This window comes from Tubulanus polymorphus, chromosome 3 (genome assembly GCF_964204645.1).
Source record: "Tubulanus polymorphus chromosome 3, tnTubPoly1.2, whole genome shotgun sequence".
Lineage (NCBI taxonomy): Eukaryota > Metazoa > Nemertea > Palaeonemertea > Tubulaniformes > Tubulanidae > Tubulanus > Tubulanus polymorphus.
This window is the reverse complement of record NC_134027.1, coordinates 4,447,634-4,466,641: the sequence shown is the minus strand read 5'-3', so window position 1 is coordinate 4,466,641 and position 19,008 is coordinate 4,447,634. Positions and strand designations below refer to the sequence as shown.

The window sequence follows — 19,008 nt, the reverse complement described above, 5'->3', positions numbered from 1 at the left end:
AACCCGCTGAGCGAGGCATGCAGGTGGCGGCAGACATTCACAATTCGATATAAAAATATCCCAATTTCTTTGCCGCAATTTCTACCACCACGATCCTGAGATTTCAGGTGCCTCGTGTAGTATACGGTTCACCGAAGACGCAGATTTATCATTCCACACGAGAAGAAAAGATTCATTCTTAAAACATCTTTTCTAGAATTTGAAAAACCGACCGTTATACTATTGATGGCGCGTGTAGTGGCTTATTTATAGCGAATACATTTAGTTACACAATATACATCAACATTCAGTGTCACGAGAATTATAATGTGTTTTGTTCCGATTAGCCCTTAGTCATTCAAAGGGAGACCAGTCGTCTAAAGAATTTTCGATTTTTGCCGAGCTACCGTAGGATGATGGATATTCACTAATCGCCTTCGACACGTGTCAATCCAGGTAAGAAACGCGACTGTTCTGCCACCACCAACAGAAACCGGCGTCCTTGGTGGTAGTATTCGATTGTCTCCGATTTGCAAAGTTATATTGATGAGATCCATCGTCCTTATATTTTAGTATAACGGCCTCTATCACTGCTGGCAAGCAAGGGACGACGCGAGTTACGGTTGAAGGTCATGTCATTTACGTACATTTTAGTTTGTAATTTCCGTATGGAGACGTTTAAATATAATTATGATGCATCGGATTTAGATGATCCGGTATCACCTTCAAAAAAAGTTGCCTGAAATTCAATGCGTACCGCACGCATTATGCTAATGGTTCGCAATTAATCGAAAAAGATCACGTTTTCAAGGCCAAAACATCTAAGATTGATCGCGAATACTTGAAAATTACAGTTTTCTGAACAAAATGATTGAGCTTTTTGCATTAGTCTTTATCTTTCATGATTTTTTACAATGATTTTGATACGCTTCTCTTTCATTGTTCTCAGTTCCCTTTTGAAACTTCCCATTGCGGGCATCATATAAGCTCATCTCTGCAGCGATGCTTTGTAAACGGGTTCTTGACTAAGAATAAATATTCAAGTTGTGCTAGATTGAAGACAGGCTATACATGTATGGTATTTTCCGGGGTAGGTTACCTTAAAAGGCCTGATTTCATTCATTTGTCCCCAAATAATCGAGATGGTTAGAGTTGACAATGATACATAGGTGTTTAGCAAAAAGAATCAGTGTTATTCATTTCATCGCACGTGCTTTATGGTGTCAAAACTCGAGGGTGCAAATAAATGTCGAGGCGTGCACCTGTTAAAGCTGACCTAATATGGCACAAGGGTGGAATTATCGTCCGTAATTTATTCCATTTTCCATATAAGGGTTACGTTTCGCGGGCTAATTGTCCACGGTTCGTCCAATCGCACGGGTTCTCCTCGAAAAAACCAGCCCGGCAGTTTCCTTATATGGAAGATTCCGGAATCTATTAGCGGGAATACTTCCGACTGGTTGATTCGGCAGCCAATGAGCGCTTGACGAAGAGTTTCTCGGTAAAGTTTACTCGTGTAGTATACCGCGCAAATGAATGGATCATCTGTAGTAAGCATGCTACCAGACATAGGAACAACTATCCTCGGGAAAGTGCCGCGCGGATTTCCATTAATAATGCCCAGAGTAGTACCTGATCAGCGGACTAAGTTTGAAAACGACGAATTTTTCCGAAAATTAAGTCGAGAATCGGAGGTATGCGATTTCATTCATTTCGACCCGGAAGTTTTATTACTATGTCCTACATTTCTTTTTTGAAAACATTCCAACAAATGTGCGTTGAAACGTTCAGTTCTGGTGCGCGTCTACCTTTTCTGTTTACTTTTCAAAGTTAAAATGGATTAGATTTTATCTGTTTCAGATCAAATACACAGGATATCGGGATCGACCACTCGAAGAAAGACAGTTACGATTACAAACGGAATGTAGAGAAGGTCACGCCGACGTGGTAAGTAAACAGATTACGTAACTGTTGTGTTTAACATTAGGAATGGTTAAGACAGTGGGGAATTTGAGATTTTCGGATTTTTATGTTGTCTTGAAAGTAGCTCAGAGGTGTAATCTAATGGAATGTGTGTAGGATGAATTACACTAGTTGATGACTCATTTCAACTATAGAAACATGCTATATGGATACCATGTGTGTTCCACGAAACTCTGAATTATTTATCAAGCGAAAAAATCGCGTCCTTAGTTAACGAATGGACTTTCATTCATTCACTCATTTTAAGTGGGCCGACTTATAGAAACAACCCTACACGTAGAAAAGAGGACGTATAGGATTTCTGTGATCGCAGGTGGATTTCCGATAACAGGTTGTCCCGAAATAGGCGTTACAATCCCATTTTCCGCCAAGTTCTTAAAGATTTCCCGCATAACTATTCAAATAAGCGTGCGCGATGAGACGTAGGTGATCCAGAAATTCAGTTGTTTCTTTAGTTCGTGCAATGGGACATCGGTGCATTGTCAGAATCAGGGCTAGAAATAATTGTCTGTGTCCGGGGGAAGTTGTACTTCATTTCACCGTTAGACCATTCTTGGGCGTTTATCTAAATATTTATGTTTGATCTACGGTGGACACGCGTGTTTCACGATCGAAAATAAGAAAAAAGGATTATTTTCATTTCTTGTAATATAGATTAGAGTTTTCGCTCGCACGCGTACATGACAGGCCTGTCGCATTGGTCAATGGACACGCGACCGCTTGACCATTTGACCGGTCACCGAGAGTAGCAACGCGCTTCTAAAGATTATACAGTCTGTTGGAATAAAAGAAAACCACAATATCCGTATCCAAGTCAGATCGAATACGCCTGGTATCTATACACATTGTACTCGTATGTAGAATATCTCCGGGCGAAATGAGTAAAATAACTAAAATCTATAATTTCTAAATATACGTATGTAACACGTTGACATATCATTGAATTCATCTATCAATAAGCTATTAGTTTGTATAATAAATAAAAAGTTAAATGGGTAGAATTCACACACATTAAACAGATAAGAATGTTTAAGCACTTACCAGTTTTTAATGGACTATTTACCATTTTATTGACAAAATATACGGATAATAAATGCCAACGTTTTTGGATGAAGTAAGGGGAGTCTTTATACAAAAAGGTAACGAAGTTTTAGCATAAAAGAATCATGTTCACTCTTCAACCCACAATAAATTTGAGATTCGTTGACGTCTTATGGATTGAAACATGAATTCTTAATCGTTGAGTAATTGACTTTTCGAGCGTTTGAATTAAAGACACGTCGAGAGCTGATTGTTTTATGTCAAATTTTCTAATTATCTCATTTGCAACGAAATCCGTTCGGGCTGCGTCGTCGTAAAAGCCAGGCGATGACTGCCTCGCACACACATCCGTGTTTCACATTTGATAAATAGAATTAACGTTATCGCCGGTTAATGCCTGTAATGTCGCGACTTTATTACCAGTAACAAGGAAATTCGTTTTCTGATAGGATTGCACGGATTCATTATTCCTATCGTTCCGAACGTATTAGTTTAGCAATTTGGCACATATGAGCCTAGTCGTTATACAGCGAACATGATTTAAAGGGGCATATGGGTGAAGGAGGAAATGTTGTTTTTTTCGAAGACGTATTTCTACCTACAATACGACGATATTGTTAATCTGTTTTACACATATTTTTTTTAGGCTTTCACGAATACGGGTACAAATCTCCAGTTATATTTCTACGATAGTAATGTTTGGGGGACGGATAGTTCACCAATAGTTCCCAGAGAGAATGTCGACTTCGACAGAGAATCCGGAAAGGTAAGCTAGAGACTATATCATTCTCAGGTTACGTGATACTCATTCTATACCGATGGAATTGAATGACACCGAATATGTTCAAAGAAAGCGGGAAATCGAAGAGCACAAAATATGGTTTTTATTTCCCGAAAATTAGACGTAGATATGCAGTAATTCGACTGTTATTACAATAAAAAACGCATTACGCTCAGTTCAGACGACGAAAACAGTTCGAAATCACAACATCTGTCATTTTATTACTGTTCCACGGAGCGATAGAGCAAAACTAATGATGAAGATATCGTCTCCATCAACATTCGGACAGTAATTGAAATGTTCAATAGATGGAATCATCAAATTTGTCAGTTGCAAGTCGTGACCGGCATTTTCTATGACATAATATTTCACAGTTCGCGTCATCCACTTGCTATCTTTCCGCGGCACTTTGTAACGAAGTCATTTGAATGGAATTTGATGTTGTTCGGAAAGGATGAACTATTTACGCGTGTAAATCATTCGTGACTTCGGAGATGCTATCATTCTGAAGAGGAAGGATCTCCAGCGAATTACATAAATCTTTCTTTCAAATGAAAAAAGTTCAGGAAATCTCGAAGAAGAAATTCTTAATCGCTCGCGAATAAAAAGGTTGTCAAAGATGCCTTATTCAGTTGACAGCTAGTGAAAAGGTAGACACACGCCGTGTTGTAAGATATTATCTAATTGCAAAGTAGCCTAATTTGAATTTAAAACCTTTTCTGTCGAATTTGAAACGTCCGGGAATCGTCGTATAAAGAGTCAGGCGGCTTATTGCCAATTGACAATAGGACCGGGACAGTTATATCTGACATTGACGTTGTCACCTGAATCGGTGCTCAGTAACTAGACAGTATCCGGATACAATCTCTGTAATTAGTCATTGCATCACGTCTTATCGCTGCTCTAGACAGCGGATCTTGTGACGGAAAAAGAAAAATCACCGACACTGCTTAAAATGAAATATCATACGCGTAATATCCCTTGACCTTGCCCAACTAGGATTAAAATCGCTGAAAAGGCCCGCGCGCGCGCGACCTTTAATTATCCTATTATACGGAGTTCGTTAATAGTCAAACAAGTGATGTCGATGCGTTAGTTTTGTCGGAAGTTTGAACAATATTGCGCTTCGTTGATGTAATCAGATTAATCCAGAGGTGATGAAAGGTTACTCTAGGGGTGGTTGAAGATTATTTTAGCCTTAAAGTAAATCTCATTAGTAATTTTAATCAGAAAAGTTGCGACATTCTGTATTGCGTTTGATATTCTATCCTCTGTTTACAATAACGTCGCATTAAAAAAGATTGAATTTCTTTAAGAATCCGTTTTATTATCCGCCGATGATTAAAACGAAGCAATTTCCGAAAGTTAATAACGTTTTTAGTTTTCTTAAGATATGGAAAAATGACCCCAAAATATACCCGCTATATCCGATACACCGAAGATATACTTTTAAACCACGCATATTCACTCGGCATTTTCTACTGCTCTCGCTATGTCTAAACTCTCAATAGGTCGAATTGTATTCTACTCAATCTTACCGCAGTTTTTGAAAAATTCTCATCCATTTTCACGATTAAACTTTATGGGTAAACCACCGTCGCCATTATGTAAAATATAGCTGTCGTCAAGGGACAATGGACAGTGTTAGGTTTTCTAGATTGCGTGTTTATCCCAGAGAATCTTGCTATTCTACGCGAGATTTACAAATTGGATTGGTGCCGATGTGAGTATTTTCTGCAATTCGTCGACGTTGCAAAAGAGGAAGAGCGTTTAATGAAGATGAATAGCCCAAAGATAGTCAGGTTCAATACATGACTGACATATGTACACGGGAATCTACTCATGTTTCTTCGCCGTGTAGATCACAGTTGACTGGAATATAATCGTGTCTACCCGAACTGAAAGAAACGATCGTTGTTACTGTTCCGATGTCAATTACTGAAATTGAAAATTCCTTAATTGATTGCTTGACCAGAATTACGAAACTGCGAAACGAATTCAGCCAATAGCGCCATTCACTTGACCAAGGTTACAATTCAATTCCTCGATTTCTAAAGTTACTTTACTTGTACCGCAAGAGATACTATTGGTTATATACTATTTCACTTAACCAAGAAATGATCCGTGAAACCCAATCGAGAAATGATCAAACGATAATTATCGAATGGAAGTGTTTGGAAATCCTACTAAAATCATCGTTTAACTTCGAACTCGAAAGAGCAAAGAAAACACTTCGAACTTTTTCACGACTCGCAGCGATCACGTTTATCTGAGAACTCCGTCATTTGTCACTTGAAGTCACATCCGCTGATTTGGAAGTTAATCGACACTCTGTACGCGTTGTGCTCGTGTATTTTACGTTAATGGAAATTGCTTCGTTGGGCAATTAAACTCGACATTCAGGTGATTATTTCTGATGCTTAAAACAAGAAGAAACGTCCTGCATACAAGAGATTGTGAAATGTATCGCGAACTTCACTGAGTCATGTTAGTTTGAGTATCTTAATTCAGCGTTAACACGAAATGGTACAATTTCATTATACAAATCACTGAACTTCAACTCATTTTTCTTCATTGGTTTCCTTAATTGAAAATGATCAAATTCAATATAGGGAACGATTCCTCTTCATTGGTATTTGCGTTGATTTTCCGATTTACACCAGTATTCCTGAAAGGCAGGAAAGGTTTGATGAAAAGCACATCCTGAATTCATGTACTATTACATGGATAGATTCGTGTTGGAAATGTTCTGTTGAGTATACACGTGTTTTGATAGTCTATTTGACTTCCTTTTACATTGATTCTGCTACATCCATAGAAAACATTAAAAACGATTTTACAGGTCTGTGAATTTTATACGGCGATTAACGAGCATATTTATATCGAGAGCCTTATGATTTTATGACATCCGTTTACGTGTTACTGTATAAGAAACTGCGCTAATTTCAGTGCTAATTGCTAGTAATTTTCGAATGGATGAATTCTTTTATAGCCGGTTTGAAAATTATAGGCCATTTTTCCTGTAATTTTCTTATTAACTTACATTTTTAACGTGATAATATTAATATGATATTGGTAAGACAGAAACCCAAACTGAGTTATTTTATCAAATATCCACTATGTGTTATGATTAGTCGTTACCGCATTTATATTTTATCGGTAGCCCGAAGCGAGAAAGTTTGTCTGATCTTTGGCACCAGTCAGACGTACCGTGGTTATATCGCAGTCAGTATAGCTACTGACTTGATAAAATATTAACATCGATATCCCGGCATACTAGAAAAACTTCTGAGTAATTCGATACTTACTCTGTGTCTGATTAATTTTAATCGGACTGATAGGTGCAGCCGACTTATTTAGAAATATACGTTCATAAATAATAGAATCCGCTTTGATTTGATGCATCGATGTGTATAATCTACCGTTCACATTCGTTTAACTTAAATACAAATCGTCTGGTATTCTAATGTATCAGACATTATTGTTACATCTTCTTTTCTTTGGTATCTCATTTATCTTGTTTATCAATTTCACGCCCGTTCTGTTCTGTCAATGAGCCGGGAATAATCTCGAAGGGTAGAATTTTTTACGACCGAAGTTCAAAGACTGTCGTACGTATATCTCTTCGTTTTGTTATTGAAAATAATTGATCGAACCAGATATATTGATCTAATGCACTGCCCCAGGCTTTCCGCAAACCACACCCAGGAAATACCTCGTAAAGGTTGGTATTCTGTATATACGTTATACGCTATTTTGTAACCTTTTAGCATTTCAATAAATCTCTCGATAGATATCGAAAACACATTTAACATTTTCCTTTTCATCAGGAATATCAGGGCACTGTCGTTTTGTTTGATCGATCAGGCTTATATGGCATTGACATCATCGACCTTAATAATCGGCTTCAATTAAACCTGTGTTCAGTCTGTCAGACGGAAACTTGACTTATCGCTCTCGCTGGAATCACCACGTATTACTCTACTGAAACGGTGTTCTCATGGTAGACGAAAGGTCCTCATTTTCTCTGCTAATGAACTTTTACCATTGACCTAACTACGGTCTTTCAGAGAAATTCTGCGTTAGCTTTACTATCAGTTTTACTGCGAGATACAACCGTATCTCATTTTCGGATGTATATTGAAAAATGGTGCGAAAATATCTCAAACAGATGGAAAATGAAATTTTAATGATGTCGTAGAAATCATATTTCTTTACCTTGGGATGATTTCTGTTTAGGCCTATTTGACTGTGACGGACATTCTGCTTTCGTGACATGCTCGACTCTGTCGAGGGAATAAGTCTTCTTGATGACTTCTTCATCTGAAATGTTGCGCGAGCTTTCTGCGCGAATGCTTCATTGCATCATTGCCCAGTGCGTTGAGTTTGATGGATCGAGTTCAAAATTTAGAATCGAAATAATTAAGAGTCAAATGTTCCCTATTGGCCACTTCATGTTTGAAAGTTCGAACACGTGTCTCTGGTAGAGTTAGATAAATAAATTGCCAGCCACCAAAGCCATTATCGCTTTAAGTTTAGAGAGTTGAATTTTGATTAAGTTTAAACCTTGTTAGAATGTGCGTAGCCTTTTTCCGTCGTCAAATTAAAAAATACAGTTCTTTTCTAAAAATCACAGTCACAATCGTTGTAAAATAATGATCAACATTAAACTTTTCACATTGTCAAAACGCTTGAAATCATAATTCAATAATTAGTTGATTACGATTCGTATTATCCATGTGACAATAGGTTTTTAATGCCCCGCTTTTGAAATTTAATACGTGTGAGTCGCAGATACAGAATCGCTTTGTGTTGTCACGGATTGGATTGCGCATTTTTTACGGGGAACATAAGCTCATTTCCTGGACCTGTGTTCGAAAGCATACGAAACAGGTTGATCTGCCATTGACATCTGAAAGGGCGAAATGGATTTCCAGTTTAATTTCGCCCAGTGGGTGTCCGAAGTTTCGACTGCTCGCGAATGCACGGGTGATCTCTCGAATCGCAGGTCATTTGTCATGTCTCAACACCGTCTTGACGTGTTTTTAAGTGCGCAGTGATTAATGAACGATGAAATTTCGCCCATCCGCCAGAATCATGATGAATGATTGTCCAGAATTCTGTTATGTCATCATGAAAATGATGCAGCAGTTTGAAGATTTGATACCGACTTGACTAACTGTCTGGTACTCTGAACTGATCATATTTTGTTGATGAGGCATCATTTTGCGATTCACCAGGCATATAAACTTCTGTCATAATATTCTATACGAAAATAACGTCATATATCTGAAAATCTAGTGTCAATCATTTGTAAATGTTGAAGCATTATTCGTCGACTCCGTGGGCGTCGTATTCACGATTGGTTTAATTGGAAACATAAAGATAGTAATTGAAATAACGTTGAAAAACGTGCAGCGTGAAATAATGACTACTAGCCCCAGCGATTCTCTATGCCCCTCGATCTCATTAGGTTTTATCAGATCGACAAGTTTGTACAGATGCTGCGATGGTCAATCGGACACCGTGTTCTTTGTTCTTGACCAGTGTCCACTCTGCAAGACAGGCCGGAGCATAAGGTGCTATTCTTCTTGAAGTGGCGTCTTTAATGACCTGCATATCTTTTGCCCAGCGGTCGGTTATTGTAGCGTGTTTGATCGATGCCCCTCTAAGGTAAACCGTAAAGATGACTTGACCAGTGGTCAGTATTATTATCATCTAAATGGCCAGCCGCGAGCGGCTTTATACTGAATAGTCAGTGACTTTCGTCTAATCACAGTTTTGATAGTAATATCGTAAATTCGACGGATGGAAGCTGACCAGGAGACAGTTGCTATGGGCTTTATAAATTGATAGGCATCATCAAATTGTCCAGCAATCTGCTCAAATCCAACTGATGATAGTAAATACAGTCTTCTAACAATCGGCTTTTTCGAAGATTCCAACATGACCTCGGTATTCCGTTTGCTCGATATGAACAGTTCGATGTGCTGTTACTTCATTTTTGGCATCGATTAATCGAATAGTATTTTCTAACATCGTGACATTAATGAGACTGGGCGTCAGTGATATCGTTATTCCATCATATACGAGAACAAAGAAATTATGTGTATATATACCCGATACCCACCCTCATTATTGGTACAACAAATTGGTTACTTTTTGCAAAGCACATCATTAAAACAACGGCATGAAAACGTCACTAGAATGGACATGAGTATTGCGATAATGTTTTTACATAATCAATGGGAGAGTATTTGAATGTTGTTTTTTTTTTAATATTGCTGATGTTGAATGGGCAGCTGCAAACTAACGCTAACTGTTTTGTTTGACTTGTTGAAAATACAATGAAAGTATTCCGACTGCATTTGACAATGTCGTTGAATCTCATGTTCAGATGTTTAAGTGGATCTCTGTTGATCTTCGATAATTTTATTACATATACTAAGCGCGTGCAGGTGTTGTAAATCCATTTTTTCGAGACCACTTGTTTCGTGTCCCGATGCAATTTTCCGTTATTCGACAAGTGTCTGCATTAGCTTCCTGACTGTTAAACTTACTGTCCCATTTGTGACCTTGAATTGACGATTTGATGTAAATTAGCTCTTGGACGTTGACGCGAATGTTCTTCCACTTGAAATATTCAACTGAATAAACATCGTTTTTTCTATTTTCTTATCGAAAAGAACCTTTGGATAATGTTGTATGTCACTACATATAATAGTGTTTTTTTTGCAAATATTGAAATGGGAATCACGTTTGTTAGGCTGTGGGTTAGCGTCCAAATTGGTGTGGTGCGTTCGAAAACCTTCTTTTCATCTGAATAATTATTCATGTATCTTCGTGCTTTGACTTAGCAGTAGCTTTAATGCTACCGTATTTTAGATTACTGTTTTTCATTGAGGAATGTGACGAGAACTTATGTGAAAACCTGGTTATTTTATATGAATATATTTCATAAGTCAATTCGAAAAACAAATAAATTGATTTTGAAAATACTATCGTGAAATTTTTTCCATTTATGGTAATTAATTATTCATCAATTATTCAATGAAGCAGCTGAATATCTTTATGTATTTTTGATAAAAATCATTGTAAACCTTTATCACGGTATTAACACAGACGTGACAACATTTGGCAAATGTTATAGAGTTGAAATTAAGTGCACAATTATTTCGAACATTGACTAATGTACTTTTTGAAGTTCATAGTGGGATTGTCCAGTTCGTGTTTTATGTCGTTTCGTTTGAATGCAATCAATGATTGTAACAAAAAATCTAATTTTCAACAGATGGAAATTCGACCCATGGCAACGAAACGAAAACATCTCGTACACGATAGAAATTACTGCCCATCTGCAGTAGAAATTCTGTTAAACAGAACTGAACTAGCGATGAATTATTGACATTGGTGACACCTGAGTGTGGTGGCGAAAACTGAATTAATTGCATTCGAAAACGATGGATCAATCTGATCAACCGTGTGCCCATTGTTCCGATATCAAGCGAGCAACACGTTCTGTACAAACCGTTTCATTCCATGCCATGATGCTATCCGCCCTTTTTAATGCAATCATTGTACGCCCGGCGACCTTGGGCTAAACGTCGATTCCCGATCACAATGCATAATCCAAAAAAACTCCATATGTCTCAGGTTTTGGAATCTAATTGCCTTTGAAGCCGAGCAGGTTTTCGAGTGTGATTCTAACTTTGAAAAGCGTGTATTCATCGGTAAAAAGGAAGACCCGAACAGTCACGTCAAAATCAAGCCCATTCTCTTGATTTACTCACGGATAATAAAGGCCACGAACTTCTTAAATCACGTCGTATATGTATCAATTTGCATATTTAATTACCGGATGAAAAGGTGCGCCCAGGCCCTGATAAAGATCCGAGATATTATACGGTTTTATGAAGATGCTACGGGCTAATGCGTTATCGCTTCAATGAACCTAATACGTTTTAATGATTATCATTTGACAAATTTGACAAAAGCCGTTTGGTTAAGATATTCACACGAACACATTTCAAACAACATCTCAGGCGGTGATCATCAATTTTGGGAGAAACTGAAAAGATGCACCTGGGTTTATTATTACCTGGTAGATCCCAGCGGATTAAAATTGAAATTCGTTCCACTTTCGATAGGCTCAGTGCTATACAGGATGAGCAGTTGGGATAACTCGTATTCCACACCTGTTTGATAGCTATGTGCGATAGCAATGAGAGACTTCATCGCTAGTGCGACGGAAGTACCTCTGGATGACTTTTCAACATCTATACCGTCAGTTGAACTAGTGTTCTACTATCAACGACGCTCACCTGTGTCAACATTGCACACGAGGTGCATTCACCCAACATTACGTATAGATTATTAAAAAACGATCATGATTATATTCATATCCAAACTCATAGGACTAATTTATACTTGATTATACACACCAGTGCTATACTGCGCAGCTGCATGGACGTTAATGTTAGTTTTTATCATCTGTACTTATTACAACATTTATGTTACAGAATAAACCAGAGCTTTAGAGAGTAAAGAATTATTACAGTCCGTGTCTGTTAAGTGAGACAACATTAGAGACAAAATGAAAAAAATAACCTTGGAGAGATTATCGTGACTAGATGATTACTCCAAGGTCAAACTAACCCCAGTTTTAGACCAGACATTTGCGTATTATTTTGTCGATGTTTGATAGGGTTTTCTCAGATTCCTGGTTCGCCGAGTCGAGGAGTATAATCAGCTCCAAATAAATAGCTCAGATGTTTGTAATGAGTACTACTAACTAGTGTCAATGATAATACTTGTTGTGGGTGGATTCTGTGCATTTTTGTAAGTCTCGTCTCTTGCTCTGGATGATAACAACTCTTGATAATTTCTGTTGTCGAAATAGTTTCATCACGATTAAATGCTATTTATACATTTTTGAGAGTCACTGAAATCACGGCTTGTATCGTTAATAAGTATAATATAAATAGAATAATGTGTAGTTTTTTCATGAAATGTTTTCTAGGAATAATTCGGAGATTTGATCTCTAGAACATGAGCCGTAGACACATCGCTCATTCTGTTAGGGAATGTTTCACTGATAAGAAAAACATTCCTGTTTTCTGAATTGTTTTTCGGAGAAGAATGTTTCCCATTAACCACACAAATATTTGCAATAAAACGGTCATTGATGAGCTCGCTTTGCGTTCTCGCATTGTAGTATCAAAAATGAAATAAATGTTATGTGTTTATCTTAGGTGCCATTGCTCGTATGATTTAATAAAAGGAAAGCAATGATTCAATATGGAATGATAGCATCATGATATCATCTCAAAAATAGATTGGTTTTTTGAAATGAAAATCGTCTGTGAAATGAGAGACAGATGGTCAGGTGATAGTGTTACAGTATTGACTTGCTAAATGAGATGCGTTTGTCTAGTCGATACCTGTAGCGAATATTAATTCCATCTCAAGTCGTCAGATTCATTCATGATGCAATGATAGAATAGGACGCATCATTACCAGCTCAATCGCTATTGTCTGGCTCGGGCACATCGATAACTCACCCTGTACCGATGACCAATGCCACAGGTCAACCTTTCTTTGAAGTATACCACGTGCCTCCCGAGTTTCCAGGGTTTTTCTTCAAACAAGTACTCAAATATTTCTCGTATGTCAAAATCCTATGACATTTTTTACGAGACATTATTGTTCACTAATGTTCATATGTTAATGAGAATGTCTTTTTTGGATGCGTCTAAAATCGTTGGTCATTCTTTGCGCGCTGGTCATCGAACGGACAAAAGAAAAAAAATTGGTCAAGGATCTCACACGACGAGTATAAATTATTCAAGTGTGTCCCTCGCACTAGAGGACTACTTACGATAAAACACTCGCCGTGAAATAATGACGATAAAAACGATCTATATTTCAACGCTGTGTATTATGCTCGTGATAGATCATAATATTGTCTGCCTAGACACGTAATTTGATTATCATTGATAAATGACAGAATTGATCTAGTTTGTGAACTGCATTAAAAGAGAACCTGTTGGAAATCCTGGTTCGTTCAGATATATTCTGTCTAAATGATCAACGATTCCGGGAATATTTTCTATGTTTGTTGTGGTTTTCTCGGTGCAGTCGTCGGTTAGCCGCACTTTTACGCACGATTATCATTTTTTGATAACCTATTGTGCGCGAACGTGTCACCTGTCCGGGTTGTGGGCTACTTTGCGAATCAAACGTCGCAAAACAAGTTCTGGTATTCATAGTTATAAATCATACCACGAATAGATACACAATAACAGTAAAAACCACTCATAGTAAATTTTGTATTATATCATGAGAATACGATAAAGTAATCTACAGTCTTTAAATGATTTTATCATATATTTCTTTTAAATTTTAGGTACATTTACGGTCTCGATTTATAATGAATGGTGTTTGTGTTCAGTGGCGAGGATGGATTGATTTACAGAGATTAGATGGTACTGGTTGTTTAGAATATGACGATGAAAGGGCCCAGGTATGTGATCACTATATCGTCAATTCATTTAGCTATGGACTTATACCATTCAACCGAGTCCATATACCTTAAAAGTATTATCATCGTTTCTTATCTATTGAAATAATCAAATTTTGAAGAGGCCGACCGACAACGATGTCTGGAAACTGATTTTGAGATATATCGTTATAGTTCAGCGTTATACGTGTCATCAGGCAGTATCGACTCACGTTAATTATTCTGTCATCAATTAAACAACGGCTTTGCTTTCGCAAACGCTAGCTTTTATTGCCGTGAATTAATTAAAATAGCAGGCCCAGTCATGCATATTTGCCATTTAAACCTGTTCAAACGATCTTAACATTCTGGTCCATTGTGCTGTTCATGTATATATAAAAACAAAAAGCGCTTTTGATGTTTTTGTTAATGATCGCAGAAAGAAACATTCGGGATACTTTTGAAATTTTAATTCCGATTCAGTTGAATCATAGACTGATAACTCGCACGTATAGCAGATCGTGCGAGCTATTGTGTTTCGCGGAAGGGGAAACCACTCGCTTGGCTTGAATTTATTTCGACGAATTGACGAGGAAATTTGCTGATTTTAATTACCCGCTGTGACTTGTTGTCATTGCCGCCGAAACAGCCGAAGACACGTCACGAAGCCTCGGCAGGAGGCTGGTTGCTATCGTCCATGGGAAAAGGTGTCTGTCGCAGAGAAAGCAAGACTCTCAGAATTTTGGTTTTTTACTGAGAATATGATGAGCCTTTCCCTTCTGCGTATATTATCTAGACACTGATAGTGGTACAAATTGAACAGGCAGATCTTCATTTATTTCATTTTACAAACCGATCACACACAATCTTGCACGAAATTCATAAAGAACCGCGACGAAATGACACAAAACCCATTGCGACGTAACGATAGCTTTTTCGATAATTGGTCACGTCCTCTTGGTTGGAGACTCCACATGCATACATGTGAAAACACGAATAAAGTAGTCTTGTCGTTCGTTTCAGTTTCGGAATAATAAAAGATACTACGGATGAGAATCAGTGAGCTCACAATACTTTCAGTTTGAAAACTGGGATTGACGATAATAACTGTGATATAATGACCAATGTAATGTCACATTCAAAGCAATAATAGTTTGAATTGAAAATGTCTTCCACTCGGTTGATAAATCATAAAAATACTGCAGCGGACACAGGAAATCACGGCGGTCTAATGAAAGAGGATTATTATGATAATTGTTAGGGAAGGTTCCTATGACTCAGTAGGCGGCATATGGGTGCCTATATCTGTCTATTCCTGTCAGAATAAAAATAGTTACATAATTGTTGTATAGTAAATAATCTCGCCATTTCTGACCACAAATGTTTAGTTTGCGAGTTCCTTCGATTCATGAAAAGCTTTCCAAGAACGCATAGGTTAGTAGGACATAGCCTAATAGCCGGAAGGGAAGCCCTATAGATAAAAGTACATTTAAATGAATCCAATAAAAAGTTATACATGTTTTACAACTACTTCCCTGATGTCTGTGTTACTTATGATTCATTTTTATTGTTTTGTCGTGCCATACGTATCCCACTCCTGAACCACTCCTTTTCAAATACGCATTTCGTTAGAGGCAATTTCTACTTCGACAAAATATTCAGATGTCCAGTTAATCTTTCTTTCTAGGTTGAAGACAGCGTTTTAAGAGAACAGTTAGAACAGTATAACCGACGATTAAGAGAATTTGAAGACAGACAAAGACAATACCGCGACGAACAAGAAAGGCAAGCAGAAGCCGAGGCGGAGGTAGATCACTAATTTGTCTGGCGTAACGGTGTACTGGGGTAATCCAGAAAATCATCACCCAACAGATATTCTTTTCTATTTCATTGTTTACTTCCTTAATCTTAAAAACGGTGATGATTTCCTAAACACTGGATTCGCCTAGATATTGGTGTTGTACGCTTTTGCTTCAAGTTCATTTTTCCTTCATTTACTTGTGTATGCATGAATTATGTTGCTTTTCGTAAAATCTTAATTTACACCCTTATACGCGGTACGCCATGCGGGAAGTATATCTCAGTTGAGTCAGGAATCAAGATTTACTTTCATCTGCCACAGAACTACAGATCTGAAAATGAATTTTTTCATCTCGTTCGACTGATAAGAAATAATTTTTTTTTCTTGGACATATCGTAATACAGGCGCCCCCGAGATGATTGTGGAATTGTCGCCACAATTATGATAAAACAGATCGTTCTGACCGATAAACTTCTGACAATGAATCAACTTCAAGGAACAACGATAATTTAAATTCTTACAAGTGCTGTTGCCCGTCTATGAAGCCTTGCAAATCTGGGTAGTAATGAGTACACATCGAAAAATTGATCAAATCGTCAAAAATAGCCAATAAGACGTGTCCTTGTGGTCGATTTTTATTTTTTTCTTTGTTTTGTTCACTGAGGCGAGCTATTCGTATTTTTTACACTTAAGTGATTTATCAAAGATTTGAGCGGATTGTATTCAATCCACGCGGAGAATATGCAATTTTATGTTTTCTCGATGACCCGCTGGGATGACAGGCGACTGTTTCGGATACATCGATATATTTTTATAAGGAACTAATCCCTCTTCACCTCCAATGATATACTCGTCTTACACCGTGATGCATATGTTGAATGCAGCTTTCTGGTCACAGATCCTTTTTGAATCTGGATATTTTTTTGTGCTCAGAGAGAGATGGACGTATCCTCGGGGTATGGCTGGTCAGAGGACACTACGGTGGAAAAAGTTCCCATAAGAACATATGGGTTTTGAAGCATCTGAAGTGGTTAACCGTAGTAATGGCCGCTCTGAGGAGTCTGGTCGTGAATTCGACTCGGAGGTTTTCCGCTCAGTTGAATAGCAATATTCCATCTATTGTCTAAATAAAAGATTACCGCTGTGAACACTAGGGGGCCAAACGGCTGAGAATTTTGGGTGTCTTACAAGAGAGGATGGCTCTACATTAATACACCTTACTGCGCACGGCTTGTGTTTAAGCCGTTTACACCAGAAACTCTGCTAATATTTGAAGTGCATTGATGCTCTTTGACACTCAAGTGAGCCTCATCCCGAGGGATTTATCATACACAAATTGACGATCGCATGACCAGAATGATATTTTCGGTTTTTTGGTTATAAGTTATTTTCCATTAGTATGATCGAATCCTACCCGCTGAAAATGTAATTGAGCACGAGGCATGCGTCAAATCTTCAAAAATAATTACTATCCAGGCATACGCTCTAGTCATAGACGATAGCATGTCTGTCTTAAAATCCAGCCGAGACATATACTTGAGTAATGTGTTTCAGATAAGTGCGACCTTAAAGTTGGTCTCTAGAGGATTTTCCTCATTAAGCGATTATTATCATCATCGCTAGGTGCTGGATGCTTGTTAAATGCACTCTCATCGATCACTGCATTTCTAATTTTTGGATTAAAGTCTTCGAAGATATTCCTTCATTTTGATAAAGTTTGAAATGATGAAATTTGTATCCACAAAGAAACAAAATCGTGTGAAAACGTTGGAAAATGGAAGCGGCGTTTTCGTTAATAGGCTTAATTTGTGTGGCTACAATTGAATATTAATACGCGTCCAGCCGAGCATGTTTTACTGGTCTTACTAGCGATAAATGGGGTATTAATAATGAAGATTGTTTGATGTTTAATAGACAGGCGCTTTCCCCTGAACACTTATCTATTCGTAATCTTTGATGAAATTTTGTAAAAATCTAGATTCAACCTACGTATATTTCTTTTTCTTTTCGATAGATACTTTCCATATTTCTATGATTGGTTATTTTTGTTGAACATCACGGATTCATGGATTCCATGAACGTGGTCGAATTCAGGCGGTAGACGTATTTTTACTCATCTGTGTATTTCATATTTGATTCGAGTGGGTGTTCACATTGTGGGACGCGTCGTTTTATTCACAAACAAAGAAATAAAACACTTTACGAGGACGTTTTCTAGTGTTGTGTAGGTGGTATCGCATCTGATGGGAAATTTCATTTCGCGATGCTCAGAAGCTGAAGACCCGTAATTATTTCTGATATGTGTAGGATCCGGAGCTTTTGTGTCACGGCCCACGATCATCATCGCAATTCTCACAAAAAAGCAAAATGGCATTTTTATAAAGGATTAAGACGTCCGTGATAGTCGCATTTTAATGTGACATGAATGTACTTTGAATCTATTCACCCAGGCGAATCTAGTTATTTCTAAAAAGGCACACTTGCTTTTTTTCTGTGACCAAATTTTGACCGAATATAAATCAAAGCCAGGTGCAACGGGACGATGAGAAATAACGAAGACGCTGGTTTTATCGCCGCTTTAAGAAATAGAATGTTGCTTGCGAGGAAATTGATAAGTAGTTATCAGTGATTTGATAAGATATTTAGCGATTCATCGAAAAATGTAAAAAATCATGAATTTGAAAAAAGAATATAAGCGGATGTGTATTTCACAGTAGTAAGGAATCAATGCACGCACACCAACCCTTGGTAGTAAACTCGCGTCGCTTTTGTCTTAGTCGGTCTTCATTACGACGAGTCGCGAACCAGAATCTTGAAGATCTCGTGCGGAGGTGGTTTAAAAAACCGCTAGCGATTTAAACGAAGGAAGTGTATTTTTTAACCGAAACCTGCGCGTGAGTGGGACGATTGCCCCGTGGCTAAGCG

At 37.7% G+C, this 19,008-nt stretch overlaps 1 protein-coding gene across 2 annotated transcripts in view; it reads left to right on the top strand.

Moving 5' to 3' along the window:
- The first annotated feature begins 1,504 nt into the window (after positions 1 to 1,504).
- Positions 1,505 to 19,008, top strand: part of LOC141901462 (core-binding factor subunit beta-like) — a 30,171-nt gene continuing 12,667 nt past the window's right edge. The window contains exons 1-5 of one of the 2 annotated variants that reach the window (XM_074788709.1): positions 1,505 to 1,673; positions 1,840 to 1,926; positions 3,650 to 3,769; positions 14,190 to 14,306; positions 15,970 to 16,067. In XM_074788709.1, the coding sequence (XP_074644810.1) occupies positions 1,512 to 1,673; positions 1,840 to 1,926; positions 3,650 to 3,769; positions 14,190 to 14,306; positions 15,970 to 16,067 (584 nt within the window). In that variant the 5' untranslated portion in view covers positions 1,505 to 1,511. Of the gene's footprint in view, positions 1,674 to 1,839; positions 1,927 to 3,649; positions 3,770 to 14,189; positions 14,307 to 15,969; positions 16,090 to 19,008 lie in introns of both variants that reach the window. The other variant, XM_074788708.1, reaches the window with a different exon arrangement.